Raw genomic sequence first — 11,149 nt, forward strand, 5'->3', positions numbered from 1 at the left:
GGTTGGAAAAAGGAAATTAGGAAAACGGGGGCATAGAATCAAATGCAGTGAGACAGGGGCAAACACACTGACCAATATGTACGCTACAAATTTAATGGTCAAAGTAAGTACAGAAACGTATCAGAAATGTATAGAAGAAAATCAGAAGACTAATATAAAAATCAGATAAAAAAGGAAGAAAATAACCTTTTGTTTCATAACAAGGCTGAGAAAAAAGTCACTCTCCACTATTTTTCTAGCCCCAAACATCAAGGATGTCAATATTTTAGGAGACTCAATTCATAAAAATGCCCTCTTCTCACATTTTCCTGGTACCATCAGTTAAGAGAACCTTCTTAGCAAGAGCATTCTCAACCTACCTGAATTTTTCACATACTAACATACTTCTCATCAGCTTACTTCAGTTCTAACAGGAGCATCAGTTTGTATAATATTTTTTAAAAACTTTATTTAGGAGTCAACCAAGTCTCTATCTTGGGTATTTTATTGATGAGAATCTTGAAATCAATCCATTCAGTTATACATATTATGCCCTATTAATATCTTCTGTACAGCAAGATTTCACTTGTCCTGAATGAATTCCATGACTCATGTTTGCCTGATACCAAATATATGCTGTTAGCCACTGTGTAATTCATCTGCTCTGAAAAACTCTAAAAGTTCCAAGCTTATTATTCTAAATTATAATTCTCAAGAGGTATGCAAGTTTTTCTTTTCTGACCACCAAGGCACAAGAGGAAAGAGTACTTCTGAGGATCTTATGCAAGTATTGTTATTAATACAAATAGGTAATTAAGCACTTATAAAAATAAGATTAATAAAATAATTAGTTTTATGATTATAATATGAAATATAGCTGGTATTTAACTCCACCATGTAGGGTTAGTGGTAAATATTTAGTGAAGCAGATTTATTCTGCTAACCATTATTTACTTAGCAAACTGGCTAACCTTACCTTGAACTGGTTGGTCTGTAGTTTTATTTCCAGATAGGTTGCTTTCCTTGGTTCCTCCATTACATGGTTCATTTTGGCCAGAAGCAGGGCATACTTTCCCACCGTTAAGTTCACTTAGCTGCCCACCACAACTTACGGAATTTAACTGGCTCTGTTCTACTTCCTCTGAACTCAGAGTTATATTACTAATTCCATCAAGTATTTCATTGTGATCACTTGAACCAGAGCTTTCTTTATCAACTGGATTAGGTAAAGATGAGAAAGATGCTAAGTCAATTTCTGTGCTACCTTCATTTTTCTTATTGTCAACTTCTGTTTTAGCTGTACAAGTATCTGTATCAGAGCTCTGTGAGGCATCAAAAGTCCAGCCCTGAGCTTCCCAATACTGAAATTGTTCCAAATAATACCAATAAAGTTGACTATAATGTTCCTCCCACTCTTCCTTTGTATCAGGAAAGTTCCATGGTTCAGAAGATAGTGTTTGATCTGGATGTTTCTCCTGCCAGCTTTGCCATAATAGTCCCTCTCCATATTTATTCCAATACTTTTCCCATATCTCTGTAATTTCTAGTTTTGCAGATAATATATTTTCAACAGGAAGATTTTCTGCTTTAATGTCCTTTTTGCTTTGAAATTCACATGTTCTAGTATTCTCATACTGTTCAACTGAAGACGGATCATCTGAAAGCAAAAGGTCATCTTCTTCAAATTCTTTTCTCCAAGATTCTCGCATAATTTCATCTAAGTACTTCTTGTGATGTTTTGTCTTTTTCTTTTTCACTTTATTTCTACTATTCATAGATACCTACATTAGATAAATAATAACTTGAATATAAAATGCACTTCATAATCTAAAAAGAAAACAGAATCCAATGTACTTTGACATTAAGTCACACAAAATACTTTTAAACTCTGACCTGGGCTTTTTATTGTGTGAACAAGTGATTTTTATTAAATTCCGAGAGGACAAAAAGTCCATATGGGACATATCACAACCTACAATTTTGGTTAACTTACCAATATGTACATTTACAAAGAGGTACAGTGCTCTAGTCATGAATGAATTTGTTTGGGCTAAGAAATTAATTCCTTATAATATTTTATGAAGAAAATCAATAAACAGAAATAATAAAAGTGCATTAATACTTGCCTCAAAATTGTTATGTTCAGATACCCTACCAAACTGAAGTGGCAATCCCATGCTTCTCATGAGTTCAGCCTCAGAATCTAATTCACTTTCATCCATGTCTGTGCCTTTGTTTTCAAAAGACTCTGCAGTACCATGGGAACAGTCATCTTCCTCTTCTGTAGCTTGGTCATCTATAGAGAACATTTGTTAGCTTAGTTCTAGAAAACTTTTAGAGGCAGGTTCTCTTACCCTCATTTAAAAAAAAAGAATCTGAGATCCATGAAAATTACATGACTTTCCCAGAGTCATGCACATTTCAATTTTTTAGGAAAAGAAAAATAATTGATTGTAATATGAACTAGTATCAAAAACAGTCAGTGAAGAGTCAAGAAAACAGACAGAGTGCTCTACCTCTCTCCTGTCTCTGCCTGCCACTATCCAACTAGCTGGCCATTTGATTTGCACTTATCAAGCTTTGTGCCAGACATTGTGTAAAGTACTGAGGATGGAAGAGAAGAATAGTATAACTGTGGGGAAAATACCTATCTCTTCACATCTTGATCTGAAAAATTACTGAAAAAGACCAGTGAATGGAAGATCATGATTTGTGGAGATATTTTAGGGCCGTTAACCAGAAAGGTAAGAAGCATGTGTTCAGGCTTCAATTAAACTGAGATTTAGGTCTTGGGATTCTGTGAAAGAGTGGACTTTATTAAAGAGTCCTATTCAAAGTCTCAAATCCACAGAACAAGAATTCTTTCAAGTTTTCTGATTCTAGATCTCATAGCAAAAGCATTCATTATAAAACAACAAATTTTACTTTACCCTAGTATGACTACAAATGTCTGTTATGGTTTAGATATAGAATGTCCCTTCCTTTCTAAGCCTCATGTATTCAGAGATAGACTTTTGGAAGGTGACTGGAACATGGAGGTGCTATAATAATGAATGTATTAATCCACTAGTGAGTTCATAGCTGAATGTGCCATTAGCAGATAAAAACAGATTGGAAGACACAGGTCACACTGGAGGAGTGACCTAAAAGCGTGTATCTCTCTCCCTGGCTCATCTTGTTTCCCTCTGCTTCCTCATTGCCATGGTGCAATGAGCAGCTATCCTCTATCCAGGCCCTTCCACAATGCCCTTTCTGCCTTGGAGCCGGTCAACTATGGACTGACGCCTCTGAAAACTGAGTCCAAATAAACTTCTCTTCCTTCAAGATGTGGGTGTCCGATATTGTGTCCCAGTGACAAGAAAACAACTAAGGCAGATTTTGGTAGCATAAGTGGGGTTGTTGTGACTGTAAATGACCATGTGGTTTAGAAGCCTTTGGAACTTGGCTGCAGAAGTTTGGAAAAGTCTGGAGAATCAGGTAGAGAAATCCTAGAATGTTGAGTGGTGGTTAATTTGTGATATTGGTAGGACCTCAGGAGACCAGAATTCTGACAGAAAGGTGAACAATAAAGGCTAGGCTCAGGTTTCAGTTGGGAAAAAGCATTCCATTAGCAACTGAACTGTAGACTATGTGTTTCTGGCAAAAAAATCTGTCTATATTTTTCCCATATTCTGAGACTCTGCAGGAGACTAAGAGGAGCAGACTAATTACTCTGATGGAGGAAATGCCAAAGCAGCCCAATGTTCAGGTTGTAGCATGGATATTTACTAGCTGCTACCAGTCAGAATTATAGTGTGTATCAGGAGCAAAAGGCCGAGCTGAATAACTTGAAAAAGTTGCAGTTTCATCGGAAAGCAAGCTCTTATAAAGCTAGGTCAAAGAACAACATGGATCTGAAAGGATTAGCATTAAAGAGGAAAGTATTTTACAGAAGAACAATAGGAAAGATGCCTTGAAGTATCTGAGGCATCAGTAAGACACCACCCTTCCAGGCTCAAGGGTGAAAACTGTAAAGTGTTCATTTGAGAAGAGAATTCTTGGGCTACTTGCTCCAGAAAGGCTGCCAAAAGGCTGGGTTCCTTGAGTTCAGCTATTCAGGTAGTTAGAGGCCTCTATAGCCATGATCCAAAGGGGCCAGATCCAAGGTCTGCTCAGCAGGTGTCATCCAAATTGTACTGATTTTATAGGCATGCAGATGCAAGACTTACAGGGTCATGGAGGCTTCCACCCAAATTTCAGAGAGAGGAGAATGTGAAGGTATGAAAGTAAAGCTAAAAAGTTAAACACAAGTTAATTGGAGATTCCAGGAATGCAGGTCTGCTGAGGAAAATAGAAAGCTTCTTTGAGTGGAATCTCCTCAAAATACAATCCAGGCAGGCAGTAACTGGCAATCCCAAGGTGTAGGGCTGTCCAAGCCCTTTGGAGCTCAAATCTTACCACACCTTGCCCTAGGTCCTAGGCACAGATCTACAGGATTTACTGTTTGCCATGAAGGGTTTTGGTCTTGCTTTGGTCCTATTCTTTTCTATCCTATTTCTCCCTTTTGGAATGGGAATGGTTACCCTGTGCCATTGTATACTGGAATGGTTTAACTTTCTTTTGATTTTTACAGGGACTCAATTAAGTGTTTGCTTTGAGTCTCAGAGACCGGAGACTTGAACTTTTCGGCAATGTTGGAACTGTTATGACTTTGATGTATTCTGAATACAGATGTACGTGAGTCTTTTGGGGGCTAGGGTGGAATGTTATGATTTATATTTAGGTGTCCCCCAAGAGCTTCATGTGCTTAAAGGTAGGGCTCTTGAAAGGTGGATTATAGGCGACTACAGCTGACTTGCTGTTAGGAGGTAGGTTGGATTGAAAGAGGCAGGACACTGAGGGCATGATCTGGAAGGTTATCTCTCTCTCTCTCAGCTCCTCTCTGCCTCCTGACTACTGCAATGTGAGCAGCTTTCTTCTGCAACAGGCCTTTCCACCATGCCATTTCTGCATTTAAGTCTGACAACCATGGAATGAAACTTCTGATACTGTGAGGCAAAATAAATCGCTCCTCCTTTAAGTTGTGGGTGTAAGGTATTTTTGTTCAGTGACAAGGAAAATGACTAAGACACTAGCAGATTATATCAGTAATTTGGAAAAATGATATTCAAATGCTCTATTAACTGCTTAAAATTTAAGATGACAAAAATTATTTTCTATATTCACATACCAAATTAGTGGTGAGCTGTACTCCAGCTTGATCTCAGGCAATAGCATAGTGAATCCTGCATGGCCAAAATGGAGATTGATACCGAATAGTTTCTGTGGTGTGAAAAACTAAAAGTGTAAATAAGATCCAAATTGTATAACTGATAATGTGAAATAGGAGAAAAGGGCTAAAGGTGTAGGGGAAGTGGGAAGGATAGCGGAAAGGAAATAAGGGACAAGAAAAAATGTGAGAAAAGGAAAAAATGGAAACAAAGTCTTTGTAACTAGGGGAGGGTGGAAAGGGTGAAGGGAGGGCAAGGGTGTAGGGAAAAAAATGAGAACCAAGATCTGACATGTAAAGGTACAAGATCCCAGTGATGAATGTAACTGTGCCATATATTTTAAAAGTAACAATAAACTCAATTAAAAAAGAGGATTTTTTTCCTATTGGAAAAAAAAAAGGAGATTGATAAGAGAAATTGTATATGTGCTGTTTTATTAAAATAGGGTTCTAGAAGGTAAAAAGACATCTAATTAAAAAAAAATAATGAAAGCAATTCCACTCATTTTTCCATTCAGTGAATTTATGAAAGGTCAGGAGAAAGCAAAATGGGGAAAATGAATAAGTTAAATTTTATGGTCCTCTAGAGGTGTGCATATCTTCATATATCCAGTAGGACTCCAGAGTTCATAGAAGCCCTATTTACACAGCATAGTACTGCAACCCAAACCAAACATCTAATTGGTATGTGACTCAAGAAATAGTAACTTGATCCATCATTGTGAAAGTTAAAGGATTTTTAAAGTCACTATGAAAGACTGTATTTGGTCTGACTGTGGTCTCTAATTCCATGATACAGTTTTATCTGTGTCTAGGAATATTTAATAAAAAAAAAAGGTCGATGCAGAAGGACAAATGGGCTAAGCAAGTCTGAGACTGAAGTGAGGCTCAATGTACAAATTGTTCTATTTGTTATTTGGGAAAGTTAGCCAAGATGAGATGGCAGCCTCTTTGTCAACTTATGAATAGTCACTTGAAATGTGTCATGAATTATTTACCTATGTAATAAAATTCTGATGAAGAAATGATTTGCTCTGTATTTTTCAGCTTTAAATTTCAGGCTGGTCTTATCTAATGGTGACAATTCAGGAAGGAACACTTCACAGGGCAAGAGACTATACTAAGTCCACACAGGAACAGCTACAGGAAAATAAAACATTTGCTTTGACAAAGATTCTAGAGCAGTGGTGGCAAACCTATGGCCCACAAACTGTAGTTGGCTGTATGTAACACTGAAAGCTCTAAAAGGTTCACATCACAGTTCTAGAGCCTGTTTTATATATTTATATCTAAAATGACTGTCTATGATTACAGAATTACTTCTCATTTATGAAACTGTATCTTAGCATATTAATACAATATTATAACAAATTGTAAGTATAATATCATGGTTTAATTTTAGTAAAAAAAGAGGACTATATAGTTTTATAGTATATTACCTGCATTGTTGCTACTGCCTCTGACATAGTAGCCTTTCAGTCCCAAATTGCACAATTTTTGATCCCTGTGAAGCAAATTAAACAGTCCATATTGAAATAAACTGAACTACCAATTCAAGAGGGAAAAAAGCATACATTAATAAAAAAGATTAAGAAACAGAAAAGCAATCCACTAATACACTTTCCTCACCTATATTGCAGAGATAACAATATATTTCCCATGGAATTGTAAGAATTGGAAGTATAGAAAAAGTACTTACTATAGTCCATGAAACATGGGAGCATTCACTGTTACTAATTATATGGAAGTACACAGTAGGATTTCTCCTGGATACTGGAGAAAGAATTTGATCTTCATGATACATAAACACTGAGGTGTTCTCTAAATTTTGCGGGAAAAACTGAGCTTAAAGTATTAGTAAAAAGATTTAGCTTATACACATAAAAATCCACATGTAGATTCTAGTCCATATGCAAACAGGACAAATTATCCATTATCTAGTATATCCACTAGTATCTGAGCAAAGGTTGTTTTAAGGACTAGCAAACAATGAAATTGTTAAACTTTTCTTAATTGTCAATTATAGCTAAGACTAGTTTTCTTAAAAAGCTACAATAACCTAAACAAAGTACAATTCTCATGTGCTTGATTTATTTTACCTTCCTACTTATTTGGGGGGGTATATTTTATAAAACAAAGTACTGCAGGTGATAATTCTCAGCAGGACAGGGGAAGGGATAAAGTACAAATGTGTTCTGGTAGCATGCCCACTTGCCCCTCATAAGCAGAAGCATCGAGGATAAGGTGGAGAGCAGGAGCTGTATAAAACGCCTGGGTGGAAGAGAAGGTCAATGGCTGCCAGAGTGATTATAATGAGCAAATGAGCAAATGTACTGATGATAATGACAGTTGGGAATCTCCTTCCTGAAGGTTACTTAAAACATGGCAGGCTCAAGACAAATCACCTAAAAATAACGAAGGCTAGAAAGAACCCCAAGATGTTAGATGGCCACTATTGGAAATACTATTACAAATCAGTGGCATTTAATTATATAACAGCAGCTATAAAGGCAGTTGTAAGTGTATTATATATGCATATTATGTATGTATGCACACACATACATATTGATGTACATATGCATGTCAGTTACTTTTCTCTCATTGCTGAGACAAAATACCCGGCTGGCCACCCAAAGTTAAAGGAGAAAAGGTTTATTTGGCTTACAGTTGGTAAAGGTTTCAGTTCATAATTGGCTGGATCCAAGGCAGGGATGGCAAATAGGCATTGCAGAGGAGAAACAGCATGGCACGCACAAGGTAGCAGAGGTAAAAAGGGGGAACACTTCATGGCACAGAAGACAGCAAAAAGCAACAAGGGAGCTTAACAGTGTCTCTACTTTTATCTTATTCAGACTACTGGGGATTAGGGTTGTGCCAAACCAATCACATGCCCTTAATCCTAACATCACACACTCTAGATTCACCCACCTGTGACCGCCTGAGGCTTTAGAGGAACATCTAGACACAAGCCAGAATAATACATAAAATACATATACACATTGCCTAACTGTCTACTGAGAGGGCATAGGAACAACAGGCACAATGAGTACTTGGCGTTTGGTTTTTAAACACTATTCTCCATTAAAAGAACCAATGTACCTTGGGTGAACGGTATTTCTATGGACTGTAAAATTTAACCTGGATCATCTCATGTTGAAAGATTAGGAAGCATTCAAAGAATGCTGGAGATACAGCAAAAGGACCAGAAGCCACTTCAAAGGATGCCCCACTGGCAAAACCAAAGACAACGTGAGTACCAAATAATGACAGGAATGAAATATACTCCATTAATAACTTAAGGATGAAAAGTCCATGTTAACATACGAAATGAATAAACAAAGGTGTGGAGAGAAAAGACAAAACACTCTTTAGAATACTAGCTAATAAATACCAAAGGGGTTAAAGAATTGTTTTGGCAACCTTCAGAGAGGAAGCTGATTGAGGCAGACATTGTCAATGAAGGCTAAGGTTTATGGGTTTGCTTAGGAACCGGATATTGAATACATGGACTATGCCACCCTCCAAAAGAAAGCATGATTTACACAAGGGAACTGAGATTTTACAGTACTGGGATTACAGGCATGCACCACCATACCAGGCCTTAAACATATTCACTGTCCAGTGAGGCACTTGGGGAGTACGTGAGAGTTTGCCATCTACCTCTTTGCCAGTTAAGCCACCTCTTTTCTCTTTTTTTAAATTTTTTAATATATTTTTTCTCTTTTTATTAAAAAAAAATGTTAGGCAGTATAGGGAACAGGGAAATGGGATGTTACTAGAACCTCTACATTAAGACCTATTCTTCTGCGAGCCACACAGTATAAGGCAAATGAATTAATATACAGGCAGAAGCTTAGCTTTTCTATTTCTGCTTCTGAGACAAGGTCTCTTTAAGTTGCTTAGTTGCCAGACTGGGCTTGAACTGTGACTTTCTAAGCGCCGCCGCGGGGCTCACAGGCAACGGACACCATGCCTGGCTAAGTAAGCGTGAGTAGATTTTAAGGTCTGATAAGAGATGTAAACCAAAATAAATTACTCAACTTTAAACCTTCACTTTCACTTCGGTTACTTTCATTTTACATTCACTTTCCTCCCCACCCACCCATTCCCCTACCACAATGGGGATTTCACCTAGAGCCACTGCGCTAAGCCACAGGCTAAACTGCCCAAGCTGGGGTGGAATTTAGGATCTTCCGGCCTCAGTCTCCGGAGTATTGGGAGTACAGACTTGCGCCACCATGCCTGGCTTTCCTCCAATTTTAAAATGTCCCTTCTATTTGTTTATATAAAATGACACTTCGGTTACCACATCTTTTCATAACAGCCTACAAAATCAAAATTAGACTTTTACTTAATAATAATAGTAAGAGGCAACCACTCCGTAGTGTGCGGATTTTGGTGTGGTGTATGAGCGTGAGGCAATAAGGACTAAGGTCAGGGCCTCGCGACTGCTAGAGAAAGGCTCTACCATTGAGCTACATCCCCACCTTTTCAAACCTTTTAGATCGGGTCTCACTAAAGCCGAGAGCCTCCTGCCTCAGCCTCCCGAATAGCTGGGATTACAGGCATGTGCCACTGAAATTGTAAACACCTCGCCCTAGGTCAGCGAACATTTATATTTGCCACACCTACACTCCCTCATACCGATCCGGATAAAAATGATGAGAAACGCGTTTCTACTTACTCCACAAATGCCCTGGTGCAGAGGCAGTGAATTTTGTAATCCTCCCGGTCTTCAATGAAGAGAAACATTTCGGCCACATGGCTCCACTTCTCGCAACACATTTTGCACCCTCACAGCAGCCCTGACGTACGCAGCCTCTGCTGGACCTCTGTTCCTTTACCCAAGACAGAAAAGAAAACTCCGTGAGCCACGGGACGAGAGATTAAAGACCTGCCCAGCACCTCCAGCGGGGAACCAGCGGGGATCCTGCTACAGGAAGTGGCTTTCAGAGACTACCGGGAGGGGCGGGGCGACAGGCGGTGTCACGGCCAACCGGGTCCGGGCTGCTTCCTGACAGATTCCCTGGAAGAAAGGCGGCCGAGCAAATCATTGCACCTCACTGGGCAGCTGATCCTCCGAGCGGTCCCGCCGCCCCTTGGAGGGTAAAGGTGAGCGGCTTAACTTTTCCCGTCAGAGGTGCGTCAGTGCTCTCCTTGTTCTCTCGGTCCTTTCCAGGCCGGCGCTAGGCGTTGCGTCGGTCTCGCAGGCCCTCTCCTGAGCAGCCTGCGGCGGGCGGGCTCAGCGCTGAGCTGGGCTCGCTGGACTGGCTGGAGGGGGAGGTCCCTCCCCGGGGTCCTGCGATCTTGTTCTGGCCCAGCAGCTCGCCTTGCCCCCTAAATCCTCCGGTTGGGCGCGTTTTGCCTAAATTTAGCGGGTGGAGCGAAGTGTCTTGAGTCTTAACTGGAGGCCTCTTGCTTGCCCGGTGACTTTCCCGACCCCAGGCGCCTGATGAGAGCCTCCTGTCCACAAAGGCTAGGGGAAGTGTGTGGGGAGGAGGCCGCGTGGGGCTCAAGTGTTCGCGTCCAGACCGCGCCTGCTCGGGCCTGGCTTATGCTCCTGTACTACCTGTGTGGCTTGAGCTAGCTTCACTTTGATCATCTGCAAAATGAGGATGAGCAGGAGCAGTATCTATCTCGTGGGACTGCTGGATTAACTAAGTGAAACTATGTATATCTAACCTTTCATTTGTGCAATTAATAGTTTAAGACACCTTTGTAGGCACCAGTCACTGGGAGTTTGCAGCCTGTAAAACAGGTCTCTACCTTCAAGAGCTAAATAGTTAATAAGAAATATAAATAAATGTGGCCCTAACTAGGATAGAGAAAACCGGAACAGCACTGATGAATTAGGGAAAAAGGCAGCCAGTGTTAGGTGGTATTCCTTAGCACTCTCCAGACAACTTCCTCAAAGAAGCAAGT

General features: G+C 39.7%; 2 protein-coding genes across 4 annotated transcripts in view; one reads left to right on the forward strand and one right to left on the reverse strand.

The window, feature by feature from the left end:
- The window catches only part of Tgs1 (trimethylguanosine synthase 1), a 34,747-nt gene extending 24,571 nt beyond the window's left edge, over positions 1-10,176 (reverse strand). The window contains exons 1-4 of the mRNA XM_033760728.1: positions 9,912-10,176; positions 6,667-6,731; positions 2,106-2,275; positions 956-1,760 (exon numbers count right to left, since the gene is read on the reverse strand). Coding sequence (XP_033616619.1) covers positions 956-1,760; positions 2,106-2,275; positions 6,667-6,731; positions 9,912-10,012 — 1,141 coding nt within the window. The 5' untranslated portion in view covers positions 10,013-10,176. The remainder of the gene's footprint in view (positions 1-955; positions 1,761-2,105; positions 2,276-6,666; positions 6,732-9,911) is intronic.
- Positions 10,177-10,221: 45 nt separating this feature from the next.
- Positions 10,222-11,149, forward strand: part of Tmem68 (transmembrane protein 68) — a 39,043-nt gene continuing 38,115 nt past the window's right edge. For 2 of the 3 annotated variants that reach the window (XM_010611117.3, XM_010611120.3), the window contains exon 1: positions 10,222-10,339. The gene's annotated coding sequence lies outside the window, so the exon portion shown is untranslated. Of the gene's footprint in view, positions 10,368-11,149 lie in introns of all 3 variants that reach the window. The other variant, XM_010611118.3, reaches the window with a different exon arrangement.

This window comes from Fukomys damarensis, unplaced genomic scaffold (assembly GCF_012274545.1).
Source record: "Fukomys damarensis isolate Sample0158 unplaced genomic scaffold, DMR_v1.0_HiC HiC_scaffold_5, whole genome shotgun sequence".
Taxonomy (NCBI): domain Eukaryota; kingdom Metazoa; phylum Chordata; class Mammalia; order Rodentia; family Bathyergidae; genus Fukomys; species Fukomys damarensis.